This window comes from Acyrthosiphon pisum, chromosome A1 (genome assembly GCF_005508785.2).
Source record: "Acyrthosiphon pisum isolate AL4f chromosome A1, pea_aphid_22Mar2018_4r6ur, whole genome shotgun sequence".
NCBI lineage: Eukaryota > Metazoa > Arthropoda > Insecta > Hemiptera > Aphididae > Acyrthosiphon > Acyrthosiphon pisum.
The window spans coordinates 73,754,267-73,778,944 of record NC_042494.1 but is presented as its reverse complement, the minus strand read 5'-3'; the positions used below and the strand labels follow the sequence as shown (position 1 = coordinate 73,778,944).

At 25.5% G+C, this 24,678-nt stretch overlaps 1 protein-coding gene across 3 annotated transcripts in view; it reads right to left on the bottom strand.

The window, feature by feature from the left end:
* Window positions 1-24,678, bottom strand: part of LOC100570557 (DNA-dependent protein kinase catalytic subunit) — a 33,898-nt gene that overhangs the window by 2,113 nt on the left and 7,107 nt on the right. For 2 of the 3 annotated variants that reach the window (XM_029487491.1, XM_029487492.1), the window contains 42 exons: window positions 22,160-22,275; window positions 21,692-22,102; window positions 21,438-21,588; window positions 21,030-21,305; window positions 20,829-20,939; window positions 18,170-18,372; window positions 17,290-17,470; window positions 16,589-16,788; window positions 15,502-15,652; window positions 14,658-14,880; window positions 14,355-14,603; window positions 12,673-12,916; window positions 12,422-12,568; window positions 12,117-12,349; window positions 11,765-12,049; window positions 11,437-11,667; window positions 10,688-10,907; window positions 9,577-9,731; window positions 9,263-9,503; window positions 8,940-9,119; window positions 8,737-8,868; window positions 8,272-8,487; window positions 8,054-8,199; window positions 7,074-7,241; window positions 6,913-6,999; window positions 6,708-6,851; window positions 6,327-6,479; window positions 4,578-4,751; window positions 4,384-4,488; window positions 3,827-4,314; window positions 3,495-3,748; window positions 2,936-3,152; window positions 2,726-2,876; window positions 2,447-2,663; window positions 2,273-2,364; window positions 2,021-2,153; window positions 1,779-1,958; window positions 1,587-1,720; window positions 1,328-1,508; window positions 1,145-1,268; window positions 884-1,058; window positions 651-808 (listed from right to left, as the gene is read on the bottom strand). In XM_029487491.1, coding sequence (XP_029343351.1) covers window positions 651-808; window positions 884-1,058; window positions 1,145-1,268; window positions 1,328-1,508; window positions 1,587-1,720; window positions 1,779-1,958; window positions 2,021-2,153; window positions 2,273-2,364; window positions 2,447-2,663; window positions 2,726-2,876; window positions 2,936-3,152; window positions 3,495-3,748; window positions 3,827-4,314; window positions 4,384-4,488; window positions 4,578-4,751; window positions 6,327-6,479; window positions 6,708-6,851; window positions 6,913-6,999; window positions 7,074-7,241; window positions 8,054-8,199; window positions 8,272-8,487; window positions 8,737-8,868; window positions 8,940-9,119; window positions 9,263-9,503; window positions 9,577-9,731; window positions 10,688-10,907; window positions 11,437-11,667; window positions 11,765-12,049; window positions 12,117-12,349; window positions 12,422-12,568; window positions 12,673-12,916; window positions 14,355-14,603; window positions 14,658-14,880; window positions 15,502-15,652; window positions 16,589-16,788; window positions 17,290-17,470; window positions 18,170-18,372; window positions 20,829-20,939; window positions 21,030-21,305; window positions 21,438-21,588; window positions 21,692-22,102; window positions 22,160-22,275 — 8,037 coding nt within the window. Of the gene's footprint in view, window positions 1-650; window positions 809-883; window positions 1,059-1,144; window positions 1,269-1,327; window positions 1,509-1,586; window positions 1,721-1,778; window positions 1,959-2,020; window positions 2,154-2,272; window positions 2,365-2,446; window positions 2,664-2,725; window positions 2,877-2,935; window positions 3,153-3,494; window positions 3,749-3,826; window positions 4,315-4,383; window positions 4,489-4,577; window positions 4,752-6,326; window positions 6,480-6,707; window positions 6,852-6,912; window positions 7,000-7,073; window positions 7,242-8,053; window positions 8,200-8,271; window positions 8,488-8,736; window positions 8,869-8,939; window positions 9,120-9,262; window positions 9,504-9,576; window positions 9,732-10,687; window positions 10,908-11,436; window positions 11,668-11,764; window positions 12,050-12,116; window positions 12,350-12,421; window positions 12,569-12,672; window positions 12,917-14,354; window positions 14,604-14,657; window positions 14,881-15,501; window positions 15,653-16,588; window positions 16,789-17,289; window positions 17,471-18,169; window positions 18,373-20,828; window positions 20,940-21,029; window positions 21,306-21,437; window positions 21,589-21,691; window positions 22,103-22,159; window positions 22,276-24,678 lie in introns of those variants that run through there. The other variant, XM_029487493.1, reaches the window with a different exon arrangement.

Here is a 24,678-nt window from a genome sequence, read left to right as displayed (position 1 = left end):
CAAATTCAACTTACATGATAAAATAAATAATAACAAAATATAAAAATATCCAGAATGACACACCGTCTCCGCTTAGAATCGTTTTTCTTATACAATGATATTATATCATTGAATTCAAGTCTAATACAACCATTATACAATGACCCACTTGTAATCTACTGTACAGCAGAGCAACATCCACTTACCTGCTTTTTTTAATATCTAATTTTATGTGTAATTGAAATTTGCTTTTTTCAAACTAAATTAATAAATGCTTTTTTTGGCTACTTAAAATGCTTTTTTAAGGATTTCTTTTGCTACAAAATCCGAGCCCTAGTTATAACTTATAACTTATAATGATATACGTATTGTTTTATAATATAAATATAATGTGTTGTTAAATATTCTTCTTATTATTAAACATATTAGGTACCTCTATATATATACTATTTATAGAATTTTGTTATAGATAACTATTGAATATATAGACTTTTTTAAACTATATAAATGTTAAATTGGTGGGACTAGCCCCCCCCCCCTAATTATTATGGGCCAGGGGGTAATGGGTGTTTTTTCGGTTAGGTTAGGTGGCGCCGATAATTAGTTAGGCTGCCCCTGCGGATGAAGTCTAGTCACGCCTATGTACTAATATGTATATAGTATGTACTTACCTTTAAAATTGATTTCCTCCAAACAATATTGAGCTAACATCAAATGAGAATCAATAATCGTTTTAGTACTTAAACTACTATTAATAGCAATATGTATGCAATTTTTTAAGTTCTGTATAATAGAACAGTCAATTTGTTGCAAAACCTCATCGAGGCTTCTGTAAACACAAACAATGTCAATAAACAATAATATTAAAAAAAAAAAACATCATACACTATTAAAAATAACTTACCCAAATTGTATGTTGCTTTTTATTTTACTCATTATCTCTAATAATATATTTTTTGATAACAAACTAATATCTGATATTTCATGTAAAACATGTGATATATTTTTAGAAATATTTGCAATATGAAAATTAGTTTTTAATAAACAAATTGAAGAACACTGTTCTTTGATCATATTATCTAAAATTAAAAACAACATAATTGATTTATATATTATATGATATTGTGTATTAATCTATTTTGTTATAGTAGATTGTAAATATTACCTAATTCTGACCAAGAATTTAAATAGTATTTAAGTTTCTTTTCTGTATCAATTGTATAATAACTAGACATTGCTAATATTTTACTACGGCATAGTATAAAATCTGATGTCCAATTTTCAGTATTCTGAAATTAATTCATATTAATTTTAAGGTATAACTGTGTAATCGATAGAAAATGTTTACTTCAAATCTAAACTCATTCATGTATTTTTTAGCAACATAAAAATTATTTTTATTTATAGCGCTTTCAATTAAAGCTAACATTGACTCCACTTCATAATTGTTTAAAATTTGTTTAAAACAACATTTTTTTTCTGTTGGCAATTCATCTATATCTGTCTTGATCTTATTTAAGAAAATTGACCTGTTAAATTAAATGTAATGTAGTTACTAATATATTAATATATAACTAATAGATACATAAATAGTATTTAATAATAACCTGTTGAGCATTTTGATATCCCATAGTAATAATGAGTCAGAATCTATGGGCAGTTGAGATTGCCATGTTTGAATCTGTCTTCTAATTATTTTGGTATCATCATATGATTGAATTGAAGATAATTTTGTGAAATACTAAAAAATATACTTAAAATAAATTTACAATCAACATTAAACAAATGAATAATCTCACATAGATTTCAGAAAGTGTTTGTAAATTTAATAATTTATCAGCACGTAGTTTATAATATTGAGGTGATATGTTTTCCCATTCTTTAAGAAAGTTGCGCATTCCAAGTTTACACCATAGCTGTGCTTTATTTAAATCATCACAACATAAAAATATCATACAAGCTTGAGCTGGTACACGAGTCTATACATAAATTGTAAACATTTATTAATATAAAATAAAAATCCAAATCCAAAATATATTACCAATATATATTCTTCTTTATTTCTATCATTTAACCAATCGCTGAATGTCCCTATAAATTTACCATCCGATATGCCATTAAGTATTTCATTTAATTCTGAATGTAAAATTCTATGTAAAAGATGGTCTTTATAACTATAATTTTACAATACAAATTTAAGACATTTTAAAAATTCAATTAGCGTACATGCATATTAAAAATATTTACTAAAATGAGTTTATGATTGAACATTATAATATAATTGAATACTTACCAATTATTGTCCCAAATTTTCTCATAGTTTTCTCCAGTTTGAGATTTTAACATTTTGTTGATTTCTTTCCAATCAGATAAATTCTCTGAGCACTAAAATGGAATTATGGAAAACAATTCATTAGGTGTGGATTAGCATTTTGTGATAAGTTATTCAAGGAAAACATTTTAATACTTTATAATATTCTTCAAACAAAAAATCTTTATCACTTTCTAAAATTATATTTTCATCATTACATTCTAATACTGATTTGAACTTCATTTGAGCAATTCGCCAATCATGAGATTGTTCAGCTTTCAATGCCTCTTTAAATGAATCACATGATAGATTATTAATTTTTTCGTGAAATATACCTTCAACAACATCCAATTCACCCATATTTTTGTATATCCTTTGGAAAAACAAAGGCTTAATTATTTGATAAGCAAAAAAAAAAGTTATATAATGATATACTCGGCTAATTTTATCCAATTATCATCTAGGTGTTTGTATGTAATTTTAGATTTTTTTTCAATGTGTTCATCAACTTGATTTGATTGTAAATAATTAATTGATGTTTCTATAACTAATGCTCCTAATGACATTAAGCCACATGATGTTGCAACTAATGAAAATATACAAATGTTAAAATAGTATATTCTTAAAGATAGATAATATACTTGCCTTCAGTTACTCTATTTGGATCTAAATTAATTTGGGTAGGATAACAGTATGCTGTATCTAAGATAAAGCCTACAAGACTATGATTACAATGACTGTGATTTATCATAGTAGTCAAAGATTTATTCAAGCTTTCAAAATATTGCTGATTAATTTTTGGATTATTTTTCAATCCGCACATGATTGATGATGAAATTATTCTTGCTATATTATTATCCCTCTGAAAAATTAATATTTAAACTGAGTTTATAGACCATTTAATACCAATAATAATACATTTACCAGACAAGAGCTGTTCTAATTTACAGATTTTAATATATAAATAGAACCTGTTAAAATTAATTTTTTTTTGTACAAATATTCATTAAACGTAAATAAAATGACTGTGTGGTATATAAAATTATGTTTCTCATGTATTAGATAAGTACAAGTATGAATGTATTCTCTGTGACTCTTTCGTAGTATTTAAATAAAAATATAATACAAATTATCAGGATACAATTTTGTCGCTTAAAAGAAACTATGTTACATCTGGATCAGGATTGTATTTAATGATACTTACTTTGGATAATTCAATCAATGGCTTAATTACAGATGCATTTGTAATTTCAATATCAGGAAAGTCCCCAATCCTATATTTTCTGTACATATTAACAGATGATTCACGTTTTTGTGCTCTTTCTTTCTTAAATATTTCACGTTTAACATTTGTTTGTACATTTTTCATTGCAAATTGTTTACTTAATATTGATTTGTCACTTAATATACGTACTTTTTTTTTCTGTATAAAATCTGATTTTGAATTTAGTATATTATCTAAAAGATATTAATTGTATAGTATATATTAAAAAATTATTAATTGTATTAAAGTTTATAAAAAATAAAAAAATTTACCAAAATTTTGATTCCAGTTTTGTTGATTTACATTCAAAGTAGATATGTTTATTTCATTCAATGACATTTGAGAATAAGACTCTAGAGTTGAAATGTTATCAGTTAGTTGAGTTTGAACTATGGTGGGTTGAAACTGTAAAGTCATCGTATTTTTTAGTTGGAATTTTTGCTGAATATTAGATTCAGAATTTCCAAGTGTATTTGAACGGTTAAGTTGGCCGACTATAGTATCAGCATACTTAGGAAAAGTAGACATATTTTTTGCACGCCATGATGCTGTTAAATTATAATCTTCAAATTCACAAGCATGCAGAGGATATTGAAATATTTTTTGTTCGTAATCTAGAGATGTGCAACATGATTCTAGTAGTATGCTAACAAAATTTCCTAGAAAATGTGATTCAATATCTGGTAAATAGAGTTGATCCAAAAGAATTAGTAAGCGATCAACGCATTTCAGTGGTAATCTTTTATCGTCAGCCCAAAATCTAGTTGGTAATAATAAAAAATGATTAATTCAGTTTTAGTTATTTACTTGTATTAATAATTTTGGCAACCTAAATACTTTATGGCGAAGTTCATCATCATTATCCATAAGACCATTTAATAAGACCTTTTTACATTGTTCTGTAATTTGTTTTGAAGTATCAGTGTTATTTCCTCTATACAATTAAAACACCATTAATAAATATTATTAATTTATAATACATACCTATATATATATTTTAAATATAATAATTCTTTAACTTACAAGTAAATTTCATAAGTGCTATACATAATATCATAAATCAACTTTCTATGATCATTATTATATTGTTGTGAAATGTCAGCAATTATTTTTATTAATATAATGACATTTTTGGCATCAATAGTTGGTATAAGTTGTAAAGTAATGTTTAAACAAATTAGTTGATCATCAGTTCCGCTAAATATAAAGTAAAATGGTTTTAGTATTCAATCTTTTCAATTTAAGAATTTTAAATTTCTTACAACAGTTTATGTTTTATAAAATAATTTTTTTATCGATCAAAATTGTCAGTAGAAAATATGAATCATGATTTTTGAACAATTAACGAATAATATGTACGTAGGTAACTAATATTTACAATTTCAAAATTTTAAAACATGGCCCGGATTCCACAATGCAATCAGCAATCAGAAATGCCAATTAACCACCAAGTTCACAGTAATAATTGAAAAATTGTAAATAAACCTACTATTCAAATTACCAATATTCCCAGTCTTACAAAAATGTTCTACTTTTATTTATTTTATATAATAATGTTATATATTCAACATAGCTTGCACATGCACTTCATTACATGAAAATATGTAAAATTATGTAAAATGTTAATCGTAGAAGTAAAATAATATTTTTGTAAGTTTCCAGTTTCTTCAAACATTTGAAAATGTCATTGTGTGCATAAAATATAATAATACACTATAAAAGTTTCATATATCCACTAATAGTATTAGTATATTACAACAAAATAACTAAAATTGTTATTCTTGGTTTTAAATATGCAATTTTGTCCAACATTTTATTGGAAATGTCCACAAACAAATCGAAACAAGTCAAAATATTTCAAAAGTTTTATCTAGTATAGAAAATGGTATAATAAACGTATTGTGAAAATTTCAAGTGTCTACAGTTGTCTACAGTGTCTACTTTTTGACCCAACGAATACAATTTTATTGAAATCTATAGAAAAAAAAACTAAAAAAATTTGATGGTGAAATGTTTGTAATCAGTTTTGAACGAGTCAAAATATTTAAAAAATACTATGGTGTATAGTAAATGATAATATAAACATTTAGTGAAAATTTTATTTATGTACGATAATTTGTTTTAGAGTTACACCAAAAACCAATTTTGCGTAAAAATTCCTGCTTTTCCATATTTTTTATTTGTTTTTCCCCGCGCTTTTGAAAACTTCTGGGAATTTTAACCTACCTAATGTGCCAACTAGATTCACTTTCTCATTAAACAAGATACTAAAATTGAAAATCATAGCATTATTTTTACTATTTATCGTGTAGACACACACACACACACACACACACACACACACACACACACACACACACACACACACACACACACACACAAAAAAACTAAAACACAAATCATCGTAAAATCAATACATTCATTGGTCCTCTCAGAATCTGAATTGACTTTAGTTATGAGTTTAGGTTTTATAGAATAAGCTGTGAAAATATGGAATTTTGCAATCAAGGTTAATAATAAGGTATCAACTATCAAGATAATATATAGCTTATAGCAGTTAAAAATAATATTAATATAATATTAAAAAATATTATAATTAATTTCGCATATTTATAAGAAACTGTTAAATATTTATTTATAAGAATATTTATTTTCATATTTTTATTACAATAATACAATAAATATTTATATTTTTTAGTTTTTAAATACGTATAATTCTGACCTCTGGTAATAATAATTTTAAACACACATTATGAAAATGTAAATACATACTTGTCTTTTAGCATGTTGAAGAAGCCATTTAGTTTTGTAATTTTTTCATATGGATTATTAATTATGGCCAATCTATTCAGAATCATTTCTAAACATTGAGTTCGATGAATACCTTGTAGTTTCTCAAAAATATGAAATAAATCATCCAAATAACTTAAACAAAATTTAAGTACGAAAAACCATAAAATGAATACATTTTGTTTAAATAGTATTAACTTATATATAAATACACAAATTATAATAGTATATTTTGTGTTGCAAACTTTATTTATAGATATTGATATTTTTACAATTAAAATTGTATTGTTCATAAACAATACATTATTCTTTAAATGAGAAGGAGAAAAATGAACTGTAATATATAATACTAATATTTATTACCTGTCAATAATCTTTGAGTAATGCTTATGAATATAATACAGACAACTTAAAACTCTTGTTGCATCCATGCTTTCAGAAAATGTTAAAACTAAAGACAGACATTGCAACAGTTCCATTTCATTTGTTGAATTTTCATAATAGATCCTGTGAAAAATACATTTAGATAATAGATTCATTACATCTAGTATAACATTTTTATAGTTACTTTAATAGCATTCCAAATATTTCTGAGCTAAGCAAATAAATCACTTGATTGTTATGGATTAGAGTTCCAGTAAGGGAACTTAAAAAACTAGAAATCAAAATTTAAACATAAAAACAAAAATATATAATTTAATTTAATAAATTGATTGATATAATAATTACTTTTTTTTATTAAATTCGTTGAATGGTATAATACCATTGGCAGATAAGATTCCAATTAAATGCAAACCACATTCTAATGATTTGTCATTTATTTGATTTGGTTTTATTAAAGATAAAAGTTCATCATAATCCATTTCTAGAGAACATTTCCAATTTTCCACAATAAATCTACAAAAAGATATATAATACAATTATTTTTAATTTATTAACTAAATTTTCAAAATAACCACACCAAATATAATTTTAATTCTAACATTTTTGATTTTCTCTATAGTTTAACCCTTTGACAAGTCTTGAAGTAGATATTTTCAAAAATTGTGTATAAGAGAGCAATGCCATATATATATACGTTTTTACCGCCGTTTTATTTTATAAATTTATTTATTTATTATATAATATTATGTAATGGCTAAAGTTCAAATTTAGGTAATATGCACATTTTTAAGATAATGCGCATATTATCCAATTTTGGATTGCTCTGCTCAGAATCTAAAATAGAAGTACAAGGCAAAATAAATAATATTTTATTTTATTCTTCAGAATGAATTTTAACTAAATTTTTATACAATTTTATTCATTCTTATATAAAAATGCAAAATAAAAGTTACATTTTTTAATTCTTTGATGTATGAAATGAACTTTGTGCTTGAAAAGCAATGTTTTTAGACATTTAGAAAAATATGTGATTTGCATTCAAATCAGTTCCCTAATAATCAGAATTTATTAAATATATATATATAAGTTGTAATGTATTAATATGTAATATGTAAATTAATGCAACGTTTGCATATAATAATTAAGTTTTTTAGTAGATGCTAGTATATCAATCTTAAAAGTGAAGCATATTATAGGTAAATATATAACTCAAACTTCTCACATGCATTTAATATCTATAATAATATTGATTAAATATAATATATATTTGTATGTACAAATTATAATACAAATCAGGTTAATTTTAATTGAATAAATATATTTACTTGATGAATTCCATGTTGTGCTTAAATACATTTTTTATTTCACTATGGGAAACTGACAAAAGAAAACATAATAATTTTTTAGCAAGGAGTTTCTCATATTCTGTGGACGGTACTGCAATATTATGCCATGAAACAAGCATTGATACCTAAAAAATATTAATTTTTGTATAGATTTATTGAAAGTATCAATAGTATAAACAAAAATATTTAAGTATTACCACATCAGTTATAACATAATTTAAATTATTCCCAAGATGTTTATCTAATACAAATTCCATTAAAGGACAAAGCCAATGTTTTGCATATGGTTCAAAATTAGTTTCACAGTTAATTATCAATTTTATAAGCAATATTTTTGAATTAATTGTGTCTGTTGCTTTATCACAGAATACTAATTTTAAATTATTCATCCAATCTGGCATATCTACATTAGGCTAAAATATATAAAATAGAATCCTAATAATTAAATTTATACACGTGTAAAATAATATCAATATACATATTTTCCAATAAATTGTATAACAATTTTGAAAAATATCTATTTTAGTAATAAGTAATAAATATTTATTTTAAGTAAGCATCATCTCAGTTTTTTAAATTCCAGTAGCAATTACTAAGATATTAGAGAAGAAGTAAAAAATAAGTTCAATGTAATCTAATAGTTCTATAAAAAATTCTATTACTTTCATTGCACTGCCAATCATGTTTTCTGAACTTAAGTATTTTATAACGGCACACAAATGTGCCATACATTCATGATTATTGAAACTGTCCATTTCTAGTTCAACACTAAACATTTTATGGAGGGATTGTGACTAATAACAAATATAAAAATGTTTCAATTTAGAACAGTACACAATAGTTTTTTTTAACTTTATTTTAGTACATTCGGTGATGAGCAATCTTCTACAAAGTTTGATCTTAAATAAGAATTATTATAATCATAGCTTCCCAAATCTTCAACAAGTGTATTCTTTAAATGACTACTCAAATCAATATACACTTCAGGTATATTCTGATTGGATTTTGTCCTTATGTTAATTAGTTTTTTTTTCCGTTGTGGTACCTAAAAAAAAAAAAAAAAAAAATAAATACAAAACATATTATTTTATGAATATTTCTATAAGTATATAAATATGAAAGTTAATAACAACTAGCGTTTAAATTATTCAGTTAATAATACTTGAATACTTTCAATTATTATTTTACCTTTTCAAAATCAATAGGAAATTCATAACGTATAGTACAATCTACTAAATTTCTCCAAATAAATTGTTTCGGTGGACGCTCATTAAACAGAAATATTGTGTATTTATTATGATCATCTTCAGTATTGCTAATAATAGTAATAAGTGCGTTATATGAAGAACAATGTAACTGTCTAAACAAATGTTTTATTTTATTTGATCCTTTTGTGTAATCAACATTACTATAACGAACTTTCACAGCACTATGAACAAACAAATTATGCCTATTAACTAATAAGGTTTAATTTTTTTGTAATATTACGTTAATAATCTTACGAAGTTCTAAACTGAGTTATTAAATTTTTAGATTGGCTTCCAATATATGTGTATGGTATAGTACAACCATCATTAAGTTCTATGTTGGTAAAGAACTTGAACATCTCTTCTATAAGCTTAAAACAAGCTATTTTTGATATTAATAAATGTCGTGCCTAAAATAAAGCACATTAGATTTTGATTAAAATTTAAAATAAAAATATTCTTGGAATTAAATTCAACAAAAAAAAAAAAGCAGGTAAGTGGATGTCGCTCTGCTGTACAGTAGGTTACAAGTGGGTCATTGTATAATGGATTGTATTAGACTTGAATTAAATGATAAAATATCATTGTATAAGAAAAATGATTCTGAGCGGAGACAGTTTGTCAGTCTAGATATTTTATATTGTTATTATTTATTTAATCATGCAAGTTGAATTAATATTATAATATTTTATTCGTTTCTATGGTGATAAACAAAACGTTAGAAATTAAAATCCCATTTTTAGTGTTTTTTCGTAATTTTTCAGTGGTTTTTCCCGTGGCATTAAATAACTAATGAGAAAATTGGAAAATGACCTCTCTAAAGTACCATCTTGAACCAATTTGCTAAAAAAAGTACTATATTATGTTGAAATCGAAGCACTCCTTCTGGTAGAAATTTTGTATACAGGATATAAAAAAAAAAAAATAAATACCATTGTAAAACCAATAGCTTCCTCGCTCCGCTCAGAATCTAATATAAGACTATACTCCGGCCCAGGAGAGAGTACTTCTCGCTCGCGCATCCAAATGAATTAGCTCCGCGGTGTCGGCCCGAATTCGCCGCCCAAAGTTCCCCCACTCACTGCGAACGGCCAGCGTACGGGAAGGTTTTGTGGTGGGAATGCGCGAAAACGGACACGTTTGAGCCGCCGCCCAGAAGTACTCTCTCCTGGGCCGGAGTATAGTTAGGTTTTTAAATGAAGGAAAACCAACATTTTAAAAATATGGTAAACTAATATTTAGGTTATAAGCATAGGCTAGCCATGGTATTAACATATTATTGGTAAATGTTAATCCAATAATTTCTAATTGTAAATTGGCTAATTTATAAATTTTATAGTAAATTAAATAATAATATATAAATTACTTTTCCACTGTCATTTGCCAAAAGATTCTCATTAACTGTCTTCAAAATAAAATCAATTATATCTGTATAAATTTTTGTAATTACATTTTTTCTACAACAAGACATAATGGGGATTAGGAAAATGTTAGAAATCATTTCTCTTCTACTTTCAGATATAAATTCATTTCGAAACTTTTCATAGACAAAATACCAACATAAAAGTTGAGTTTCATCAGATAGTCTAAAATCAAGATACAAAACATAAATAAAACATTAATATACAATTGAGTATAAATTATAAGTAAATACTAAACACATACTTATAAGAATAATATTAAGAATCTAAATATTTTTTTTAAATTATTTTAGAATACATTAAATATTATTAAATCTAATTAAGTTTTTTTGAAAAGCTATGCTTTCAAGAATTTGTAATTTATGCAAAATACACATTACAGATAGCATAGATTACAAAATTAAACTATATTAAAAATCTTTAAAACTATAAATTTATGAGGTTTCATGATTTGTTTAATACAATTAAATTTGAAAGGCCAAAATCGTGACATGAAAGTACTAAAATGTTGTTTTATTTAAGTTTAACCAAACCTTAATATAAAAGAATTTCATAAGTTTAAATTTTAGGCAGAACATACTAAAAATAAGAGGTTATTTGGACTAACTTAGAAATATATTTTAGCTCTAAACTAATATAGTTTATATTTTCAGTGTAAAGTTGAGTATTTTCTGTTACGTATTAATAAAATTACCTTTTAAAAAAATAATGCAAACAATTTTCCACTCGTTCAAAAAATACATGGTTGGGATCTTTAATACACCATTCAACTATCATTTCAAATAATAAATATGAAGAACTCAACTCCATACCAGTTAAGATTTTTTGAAATGTAGTTACTATATTAGTAAGATCTATACTATGCGGTTTTAATTTTGACGAGGTCTCAGAAAAATGTTTATCTCTAAAGTCAATTAGACATTTTCTAAAAACAAAAAAAATAAAATAACATAATTAATGACCTATCAACTTAATTCACATAGATAGTTCATAATATGAACCAAAAATTAAAATGATACTACCTAATAGTATAATCAAGAGGCTCTTTATAATTTTGACTTGAGACTAATTTTGGTAAAAATCCAAGAAGTCGGCATTTATGATAAATATTCAAATTGCTATTAGTCAAATTATCACAAATCCATTTCTGAAAAAATGTCATGCTTTCATTTCTAAATGTATCAATTACATTAGATGATAATTCGACAAATTCAAATATTTCATTCCAAGAAAATTCATTTTTTAACTGTTCACAGAATTTTTCACTGCTTACAATTTTTTCAATTAGTATCTTTCCTTGGTTATCTCTAAATATAATATACATATTAGTCAATGATAATAATTAAAAATGAATATAATGTATAGCTTAGGTACTTTTTTTTATTATTCAATGTTTTAAGAACTTCTAAGATCACATACAATGTCTGATCACTTAATGGGTATTCAGTAAGCAGTTTAATAATTGAAATGTCAGGATTTTTTAAAAAATACTTAGTTATTGGTTTACTGAATAAACTAAAGAAATATTGACCGAATACTTTTTGTTTATATTTGTTTATGTCAATATTATAATTCTTATCCATGATTAATAATATTATTATATCATTCTGAAATAATGAAAATAAAATATATAAGTTTCATAACAATTTATAATCAAATAGATTTTTTTAAATGTATACCTCATAATCAAGGTTTATTAAAAATTCAATCAAATTTTCCAGGTATGACAATCTAAGTGACTCAACATCTATAATTACTCCATCATTGTATACATATTTAAATACATTTTCAAGAATATATTTTCGATTCACAATTTTTTCAAGATCCTATGAATATAAAATATTGTAACTTAAAACAAACATAACTTTAAGATATAAGTTTAGGTTCCTTTACATATTTTTACAATATCAAAATAAATCAGTTACTTTACCATAGTTGAAAATATATTGCATTCAAGGATCAGCTGATTTACAGCAACAAAGTTTATTTTTGCTGTATATTCAGTTAATGTATTAAAATTGAAGATAACTTCAGACCAATTTGCTGAAAGATGTTGTTTCAATTTGTTGTTAAATTTATTTGAAACACAGGTTATTTTAATAAATTGAACTATCACTGGTTTGTGGAGATTTATTTTTTCATCAGAGTAAACCATTTCACAATCAAACAGACATCTAAAAAAAATAATGATTATTTAGTACTATAGACATAATACTAATTTAATGTAATTTAATGTAATTGTACATAACAGCAGCATTGCAAGAATCGTGTTAACATGTATACAGTTTTTGTACCCGTCCTGACGATAAGCTTGCATGTTACTAATATTATAGAATAATAGACCAGTTATTTTGAACCTAAATGGTCTTTCAATATTTTTTAGTTAGGTATTATTTATTAAAAAAATATATATATATTTTGTTATTTACTGGTTTATATGTGTAAAAATGGATCAATTTTAACTAATTTAGTATTATTATTATGTTGCAATCAGGGATGGAAAACGTTTTTAATTTTTTCGTTTTTGTTTATTGATTTAAAAAATATCGTTTTTGTTAAACGTTTTTAAACGTTTTTGATTAATATTTTTAAAAACGTTATTTTCCAATTGTTTCCAAATAACGTTTTTGATAATATATATATTTTTTTTTATATTATATTCTTATAACTTATAACTTTTAAGTTATAAAAGTAACTCGCAATAAAGAAATGCACTTAAAAGTTGAAAATTAAAAGTTATTATCATAGATATAAAAAAAAAAAAAACAATATTATCAAAAACGTTAATCATCAAAAACAATATATATTATATTCTTATAACTTATAACTTTTAAGTTATAATAGTAACACGCAATACAGAAATGCACTTATAAGTTAAAAATTAAAATTAATTATTCTTAATATTTAAATTTTAGATCAAAATTATAATTTATATAAAAATTAGAAAATTCAAAATTTCTGATTTCTAATATAAATATTTTTAAAGTTAAAGATTAAAAAGTAAAGACAAGTGAATTTTGATCAACATTTTTTTTTTCGTAAAAAAAATAAATTTTTTATAAATTTTTTTCGGTTTTTGAGATTTTTTGTTATCGTTTTTCAGTTGTTTTTTGTTTTTGTTTTATTAATTGTTTTCGTTATTTTGTTTTTTTCCGTTTAATAACGTTTTTTTAAAACGTTTTTGATCCCTGGTTGCAATCCACTGGTGTATATGGACACATAATCGCAAAATAATTATAGTATACATAAATGTATATTTTAACATGCTCATGTACACTCGGTACCTGCCTATTGGTATTAGAATTATATACTATTAGTGTTTAACCATAGGTCATAGAGTATATTTTTTAAATCTTAAATAATAAATACAAATTGAAAATTATTATTTCAACCATCACAATAAAGCTCAGACCAATTATGTGAATTCAAAAGGACCCATGTTAAAAGGAACTACTAGTGGTTGTATAAATTATGACTGTATATTATAATTGTAAGTTTGCATTGGTCACTCAGATTACGACACGTAATGTTACTAATAAAGGTAGGGCCAGTTTATTAGTGAAAAATGTATAAAAGCCAGCCCTAGTTGTAGTAAAAATTAAATTGATTTACTTGATAGCAAGATCGTAAATTTTCTCCTGATTTGCATCATCCAACAATTCACATATTAAATTACTATCAAATACATTTATGAATTGAAAAATACCAACTATAATATGGTTCTTTAAAGTATTAAAATGTCTGGATTGAATAATAATATCTTTGTCACTTTCATTGAATGGTATATTCATAGATGTTAACCATTGCATTAAACTGAATTCTTCAATATGAAATAAAAACTGATGGATAGACTGAAACAAACTAATTATTTTTTACATTAGGTACTAATGTTAAATAACTATTAACCACTCTCACCAAGAATAGGGGGTTTTCAGTAGGTTTGTATCCATCATACTTCCTTTAAAAAGTGATGTATAACAATCTAAAGTAGCAATAAGTTGATTCAACCAATGTATTAATATGTTTATGTTCTTCAAAACTGTATATGAATTTAAATCTCGTTCAATACACTTAATTAATTCATTTTCTCCGTGTGATATTATAAAAGAATTTAATATGCTTTTTAATGAATTGTGATCTGTAATTGAGTTTTAGTTACTAATGAAAATATAATACAATAATTTATTTTAAATAGTAACAGTTATTTAGTGGTCTAATATATTAGAACTATACGTTTTATCTACATATCAAAAAAAAATATTAAATATAATTATTAAAAGTGACCTGTTATTATGATATAATATTAATCTTATACTTATTCTATAGTCTGAACTAATGGTGTATACACATTATGAGAAGATATATCAATGCAGTTAATACATTTTAATTACTGACTAAATATTTACATATTTACATATTAGCCATGCAATTTATCTATATATACTCTGCTTATAAGATACATAATTCCTCAACTATTGATTTATTATTTAGATTTTAAAAAGTGCGAGCAATAGTTATTGTTTTTACTATCATCACACATAAAAAACCCTTTTAAGCCATTTCTAGCTAACTGTTGTTCATATTTATACTTTAGTGAAATTGATCTAAATTAACAATAATGTTAAGAATGTCACTGGACTATTTGCAATCTTAAAAACTTATAATGCATAAAATAGGTTATTCTCTAAAAAACTTCAAAATAAAACCTATCTTCTTCTAAGAGATTAAAAATATAACGTAAAATTCTTATTTTTATTACCTTTTACATTCCTAGAAAGGGAATTTGCCACATCAATACACTTTGATCTACAATTGGTCATTGGTGATCCAATATATCTCAAAAGCCATTCAACTATATTAAATAATTGAGTTCCATGAAATGGTTTTGGTATTTTTCGTGAATTACAAACCTATAATTAGTTCCAATAATTTTAATAAATAAACAATATTAAGTGGGCTGGAGTATTATTGATTTTCAGTCGAAAGCATACCTCACGACTTCAACCACTACGCCCAATATAATGTTCTGATATTAATTTTGAAAGTAGATTTGAATTTGTCACTATAGTAAGGCCGTTGTAAGAACGCTACTGAGCGGCTACCAAAATTCATCCGATATCGTGCATTCTCACCACTAAACCTTCCCGAACATGCTGGCCGACGCCACATCCTCGCTGCCGCTACTGTCGCTGCCACTACCACAGACGCGCCGCAGCGAGTGGGGGAATTTACGGCGGCGACTAGATGGTAGAGTGGGAGAAATTTGGGTAAGAAACTGCGGAGCTCGGTCATTTGGATGCGCGAACGAGTAGCGTTCATAGAGTGGCACTATTATAAAATATAAATTATCCATGCTTTGACAATTTCATTTTTCTGATTATTTTTTTTTACTTAATAATTTACTAACAAAAAAAGTAAAAATAGAAAATATTCATAATTCAAATTTAGTATAGATATAGAATAAGAAAAATATACCACAGTTAAAGCTTAGTAAATTTAGAAGAGAATTCAAATCTGCTTTCAAAATTTAAATCAGAAGATCCTACTGAGCATAGTGATCGAAGTCACTGGCAGTATTTTTTGAAAAAAAAAAAATGTTTCTAATTTTATAAAGCAATATGTGGTGATATGTGTATGTGTGTAGGTAAAATAACAGACGTACATATCTGATCACTATGATGCCTCTATACAATGTGATCGGTACTACAAATAACAGACACTAATGTTCATTTACTTTCAACATATTCACAAGACCTATATAGACTGAAATATAAAATGCCTAGTTTTTACTTTTACTCCCTAGAATGGATTACGCTCCAGCCCCTTAAATTTTAATTCAATATTACTTCATTAAATAAGTTTGATTTTTCCAAGAATACTCTTTGTAGATGATCTATAGATTTTAAAACATGTTGTTCTGAATTTGTCGATTTGGTTGAATCAAGAATAACAACAAAATAATATAATAATTGAATCCACAATTCATTAATAACAGTTTCATCTTCTCGTAGTATAGAGTAGCAGGAATTAAAAGCAATAGCAGCTCCTAAATTAAATATACGTACATTAGAATTGCATAAGAATATTATTTATTGATTAGATTTTAGGCAGAGCAAAGAAATCTTGCTTTTAGAATAATGCAGTTGTTTAAAATTACTATTAAACTTAGATATTTAAATACCATTACCACTCTATAGCTATTGTATTTTAATAATCTATAAAATTTATTTTTATATCATATATAATTTTTTGTAACATGTTAGAGTTGAACTTGCAAGATTTATTTTAAATGCAAAATGTATTTATTTTTAATTGCAAGTAATTAAAACTATAAATTAAATATAGATATATTAATAATATACCTTTTTTTTTTTTTATATTATTAAGAAAGACAATTTACAATTTGTACACAATCATTACAATAAGCAAATTAGATAAACTGAATAACCTAACATGAATATTGTGTTGAGGAAGAAACCCAATGGTAACACCTCCTAAAGGTATAATATACCTAAGTACTTTAAACTGCATTAAAAATAATATTTACCTAGCTGCTTATTTGGATCAGAATGCAAACAAAAGGATTCAATTTTTTTTATAATAATGCGCAAACTAATTGAAAGTTTTTGAGATAAGTTGTCTTCTTTTAATGTCCAGCGTAAAAATTCCATAATACATTTTGAAGAAAAATCTCTAACTGCTTCATTGCTATTTTCTGATATACTATCCTGTAAATACATAAAATGTACTTATAGATAATATTTTTTAGCTAGTCAGTCATGGTCATTAAATTATGTTGTAAAAAGTAATCCATAAATTAGTAATGATATACAGTGGAATTTCAATTAGTCAAAATTTAAGGGAAATTAAATTTTTTCGAGTTGTCGAGGTTTTTGGCTTACTAAAGTTACGTAGATTAGGTTAGATTAAACAAGGGAACGGCATTTATTTTTACTTATTGAGATTTCACTGTATTCATAATGTATTTAATTACGAAAAATTATATTATTAAATCAAATAGGTACTCTTAACAGTGGCGGTAAAATTACTGTGTGATACATTGTCAAATATTGTTTAATAAAGTGTGACACATTATTTTTTAACATACACTATTTGATCATTAAAAAAGGTCTTGGTGAGATCCACCCATCCTCCCTGTTTGACTGCCATTGACTCTTAATTATAGCAGAATTAAAAATATGAAATAACTTATTTTTGAATTATCAAAAGATAAAAAATTCCAACAAAAAGTATGTATAACTTAAATTATAAAATATTGAATACACTATAAATTATTACTACCGTAAATATGCTTAAAGCAAAAATATAAATTATTACTTTTTTTTTTAAACGTTTATTTTAGTAGTAGGTATAAAATATTAATCTAATAAGTATGATATAAAAAACCGAAAAAAAAATGTATTTACCATTAAAATATCAATAATTATAGGAGTATAAATACTATTATACTGGATTCCACTTGCAAAATAATGCACAATTCCAATTGCTAAAGGTTCAAAAAGTTGTTGAACTAGATTATCCATGTCACAAGCTAATTTTATAACTATTGGAATAATTATTTTTGTAACTCTTTCCATTTCTGTTGGTTTAGAACGTTCTAAAATAAGATCTATAAAAAAATATATGAACTTTAATTTATAAATCAATAACAAATAACAATGCACAAATCTGAAATACAACTTGAATATAATATCTTCTATATATTGTATAAAACAGTGGCGTTGCCAGGATTTTTTTTTTTTTGGGACGGGGGGCTGATTAATTTTTACATTGTGGTGGTTTACCTAGGTTCTTCCATAAGTGTAACATACAGATGCTGAAGTTTTATTTTAGATTTTGGTTCCTATAACACTTATCATATATTGATAATAATAATACACTTTTTAAATTTTCTTAATATTTTTGTGGGGTCAAATGACTGCGTGATACATTGTTAAATATTGTTTAATAAAGTGTGACACATTATTTTCTCTCGGCTGTAGCCTCCTCAGCCACCCTGGCTTCGTCACTGATATAAAAATTTATATATGAGGCTTATGGACTCAGAAACTACCGAACCAAATGGCACCAATTTTCCCACACATTTTCTTCAACTTGGGGAACGTTCTTTGCTTTGTTTTTTTATATGTTGCTATGAGATATCTCACATATGTATTTTGTTTTACTTAACAAAAATTGATTCTTTATTTGTTTATATAAGTATAGGGTTACAATTGGTTACAGAAATACAATTAAAAAAAAAAAAATAGAAGTGCATAGTAAACTATTTGACATATTCAACATAGTCAATACTTTGAGTTTGACATGTCTGATCTACATTATTCAGTATTAAATAATACAATAATAATTATGACAGGGATCAATTGTCCACATACAGCATTTTTTTGAGGGGATCTATTGTCCAAAATTCATTTAAAAGGCACGATTAGTATATTCAATTTTATAAGTGAAATGTATTTTTCACAGACAAGGAGAAAAAAGTTTAGATTTAATCACAAAATATTTAGGTAGTTGAATTAAAATGAACGCATTTGAATCTAAAATATTAATAATAATTTGTATAATAGTATTGTTTTAATTTAATATTACACTAGTGGAAATGGTTGAAAATGTACTAAATGTCTAAATGTTGGTATAGGAGTCAAGCTTCATAACTTAATGTCAAATTAGTAGTATACGCTGTTGACATAGTGCCAGTGATGCCGATCCCTATGTTTAGGTATTGGGAATGCAATACTTAATTTAGGTGAGTGGTAGGTAGTGGCGTGGCCTGTGGTGGTAGGTGGTACACTGGTACATGGTTGTGACTTTTGGCCTATGGGCTGTACCTTAGATCAGAGGTTCCCAAACTATAGGTCGCGATTATATTTTTGGTGGGTCGCGCTATATTTTGAAATAATACATATTTTTCGTTGATGTTCAAAGTTCAAATTCAGTTTTTTGTTAATTTTATTGTTATCTGTGAGATTGACGATTACGAGTTTACAGCATCGTATCAAACAGATTAATAGTTATACCTATTGAAAAGATAGCGATTTATCTGAAAGTTCATCTAGTGTTAGTAGGTACCTAAATACATAAAAAAAAAAAGGTCATTCAATGTATTGTGGGTCGCCAAATTTAAAAAATGGGTCGTACAATAAAAAGTTTGGGGAACCTCTAAGGTGATCTCATGGTCTAAGGTGGGTACTATAGAGACATATAGGTATATGCAATACACATTGGCGCCACTGCATAGCGCTACTATAATACCTATTTTCAAAAACCAAAGGTGGCAGATAATGGCAGAAGCTCTCATCAAAGAAAGTAAACAAATGTTCAATGAGATGTAACTGAAAAATAGATAAAATCACAGAACAATAGTTATAGACATAGAGTTTTATATGGCAGAAAGCTTCAAATATCTAAGAGTGGAAATAATTTTTCATGCAATAACCATAAGGAAATCCAGAATAGAATTAATTCAGCTAATAGGCACTTTTTTGCTTTGAAAACAATTTTGAAATCCAAAACAATATCAATCAAATCCAAGTTAACGCTATATAAAGTAATGAATAACAATACACCTAATAACGTCATATGCATGTTAACATGGACTACGATAAAAGTTGATGAACAAAGCCAAGCAAAATTTGAAAGAACGTTGTCCCAACAAATGTTTGGCTCCAAAAACAATTAGAACATGGGAGAAAAGGAACAAAGAAATAATGCAGAAGTAATGAACATGTTACAATATGTTAAACGATTTGACATAGTGGCAACAGCCAACAATGAAAAGTTTTATGAGCTGGGCAGGACATGTATGACGGCGCTGGGAAAAAGTAATTGAAGTAGTCCCCAAATGGACTCTGGGGGACAAGATGAGTGGACAGTCAAAAATGACCTTGTCATGTTGAATATAGTTAATGGTAAATATATAGTTACAGGCAGAGAAATATGTAGTAAATGTTGTAGCAAAGGGCCTAAAATATGGTCTATATTAATTATTAAGCAAAACAAAATAAAAAATAGTATTGTTTTACATTAAACATTAAAACTTGAGATTAGTAAAATTAAAAAACTTACTATTTCCAAGATAAAGCATCATGTAGGCATGGAAAATTTCACATGCAATAAAACGAATTTGACGATTGCTGCAATATTGGCATAACTCTAAAATTCTAGGAAGAAGATGATCTAAATAAATTAATAGACATCAATATTTTTTTATTAAATATAACTTTAGTAGGTATCTAATAATTGTATTGTTTTAAAAACATAACTCACCAAAAGAAATGTTTATTTTGCAATCGTTAAATGATAATTTGTAGTTTATTATGTTGAGTGGATAGTTTATAATTTTATTTGGGTCTCCCAAAAGTCCTAAACAAGTGGACATATCCAATTGAGCTAAATATTCAAGAATTTTTATCTGAACAATCTCTAGTTCAGTTTCTGGTTTTGTAATTAATTTACTATGTTTAGTTAATGATCTTTTTCTACTGTTTTGTAATTGCATTTGATCTAGTATTAAATTATTTAATTCAACTTCGTTGTCGTATCCTAAACAAATGTATAATCATAAATATATTGTTCACAGCAAGCCAGTAATGTAAATTAAAGATTACTTATATAATAATGTATTAGTATCTGAAAATTATGATATTAATATAATATTTAGAATTAAAACCAAACCTTTAGTTCTAAGTAACAAATCAAGATATGGCATGATACATTTTAATAGTTGATCCATTTCATTCTTTGACAAATCTTGTTGCCATCTCTCAAGAGCATTTACTGCACTTTTTGCCAAGGGTAAAAATGTTGAACCCACAATTAATGTAGTCTTAAAAATAATAATATACAAAAACATTATGTATTACTATACTATAACATTATGTATAACTATTAGTCATATTTTTTCAACTTAATATTCAATATATAATTACTTTTACAACTTCCACTATCTGAATATTTAGTATTTCTTTAACAATAGTTGAAGGTAAGCTCATCAACATTTCAAGGCAGCAATGTTGTAAATCTCCTTTAAATGTAAGTACATATACCATAACACAATTCACATAATCTATAATTTTTTCTTTAGTACTATTATTATTAATATTCTCTAAAAATGTACACCAATCTAACTCTTGAAAAATAACGGTTAATATCCTATACATTGAACTAATAGTTGGAAGTTCAATAGAATGATTAATTACAACATTAAGGGTATACGGTAACCATGCAGATGCAGTTTCAATATCGAGCTCAATGTTATGCAATATACTACTGTAAATTTGCACTAAATTAATCAGTGCTGTAATATCTGAAGGTTTTCTGGCAATATATTCAACTTCAAGCTAAAAAAAAAAATATGTGATAAATATAACTAGAGTTAAAGTTGGAATTTTATATACTTCGTTTGAAGATTTATTTGTAGATAAATCCAATTTTCTTATTATTTTCAAGACACTGGACATAAAACTACACATTAGTGATTTTTCTAGTTTAGATTTCACTATTATTGGTATATCTGTAAAAATAATATAAATAAACATGTTTTACAAAATTTACAAAATTTACCATAAAATAATTTATATTGTTTTACTAGATTTTGGATAGGATAAATAAAAAAAGAAGATTTATTTTTCTTAACACGTTGAAAGCCGGTGTTAACCCATTGTTGACACGAGTGAACAAATGCCTTTGGCTGGTGTCAACCCATGGTTAACATAAAGTAACCTATTTTGCATTGAGTCTTTTTTGGTGGCTGTAGCTGAACACATTTGAAATTTTTATCGGCCATTTATTACCGTATATACTATTACGTAAAATCTACTAATTTAACAATTAGCGACAGCCGCGTGAATGCCAAATTGACGTCAGCGTTTCTATGTGTTAAGATAATTAAAATATAAGCGTCAAACATGATTGTTATCCACAACTTACTCCACAAGGTTAAATTTAAGTTCTATTAAAATATATATTTTATTTCTATAATATGGACTGAATTTGACAGTTCTAGTCTTCTATATTATGCTATGTGTAACATTAGAAGAGGATCATTCCAAAAAAATTATTAGGGCTTCTCAAATATATGGTAAAAATATAATAATGTAGAATACCAATAAAGTAGAAAAAATATGTTTTAATTGAATTATTGTCAAGTTTTATTTTCTTATATTAATAAATTATCAATTATTCAATTGTAATACTGTCTATTAACATCCCTAATTATGAACTAGTAATTAGATATGTTATTACTTATTAGTACAATAATTAATATTAATTTAATTACTAATAAATTGTTTTATTTTATTTTAAACTAGCTGATCCCGTGCATTTTGTTGCCCATTAAAAATATCAACTCTATATGAATAATATATTATTATTATTATCATAACTTTAAAAGTTAAAACCCATGGCAACCATTTACAAACAAAAATTTCCATCGGAAAACTCAAAATCACTGTTTGAGCACCTCCCGGGGTTAGTCCTCTCACTTTTCAAATTAGCCTATCTTCTGCCCAGAGGTCTAATCTATCTATCTATATATATATATATATATATATATATATATATATAAATAGCTGATCCAGTGCACTTTGTTGCACTTTAAAAATACCATCTCTATATGAATAATATGTTTTACATATTACCATGGCAACCATTTATATACAAAAATTCCATAGGAAATCTCAAAATAATATATAAATGGTTGCCATGGTAATATGGACACACAGACAGACATACAATAATTTTTATATATATAAGTAAGCAATTAGTAATTACTTACAATTGACAAATATTATTTTGTATAAATGTTTCTAAGCTAAGCTAAATTATTTTAAAAAGCCATGTAGGTATATAATGTATAATGGTATTATAATTTTGTACCCAAAGATAATATTTTCTCCTCTTGTAATCAACTAAAATAAATTTCGCTTTAGTATCATAGACCTTATACTAATAGATAGAACGTAGTAGTAGTTACATAATTACGTATATAAAAGATAGACTGTGTCCCATGAGGCACAGTGCACATACGTAGTAGCGTATATATGTATATACTGTATATAGTATATATGTACAACATACGACTTCTATTATCTAATATTAACACTAATTCTCTTGTCCATACCAATCTATCCCACCAACCAGGCATGTTTCTTCCATTATTATAAGGTCTATGTATAGTATTTACATTTTGTTGGTGATGAGAAAATGTTTAATCAAACCAAGTTAATGACTATTTTTAAACATATTATATGCAATCAATATAATATAAAAACTATTAGGTGAAAATAAATTGGAATTAGATTTTAGATTCTGAGTGGAACGATGAATGTATTGATTTTACAATGATGTGTGTTTTTTTTTTTATTTTTTATTTTTATTTTTTATTTTATTTTTTATTTATTTTTGTGTCTGTCATCACCTTTTAGAACAGTAAAACTGCTTCGATTTTCTTCAACAGTAACTTTTATGATTGGAAAGTGAATCTAGTTGGTACTTTGGGGGGTCAAAAGTAAAAATTTCCCAGTAGTTTTCAAAAGCGACGTGAAAAACAAAAGAAAAATTAAGGAAAAACGGGAATTTTTACGCAAAATCGATTTTTAACAAAATCGATTTTGGTTTTTGGTGTAACTCTAAAACAAATGACCGTAGATATATGAAATTTTCACAGGTTGTTTATATTTGCATTTTCTATACACGGTAAAATTTTGAAAATATTTTGATTTATTTTGAGCTCTTTACGGACATTTTCATTTTCCATTTTTTTTTAGTTTTTTTTCTAAAAATATCAATAAAATTTTATTTGTTGGATAAAAAAGCTTGAAAATTTAATAGAAGGCTCCTAGTATATTGTTTCAAAGGCAGATGAAAAATATTAAAAATCGTTAGTCACAGTTTTTTTTTATAAGCATTTAAAGTT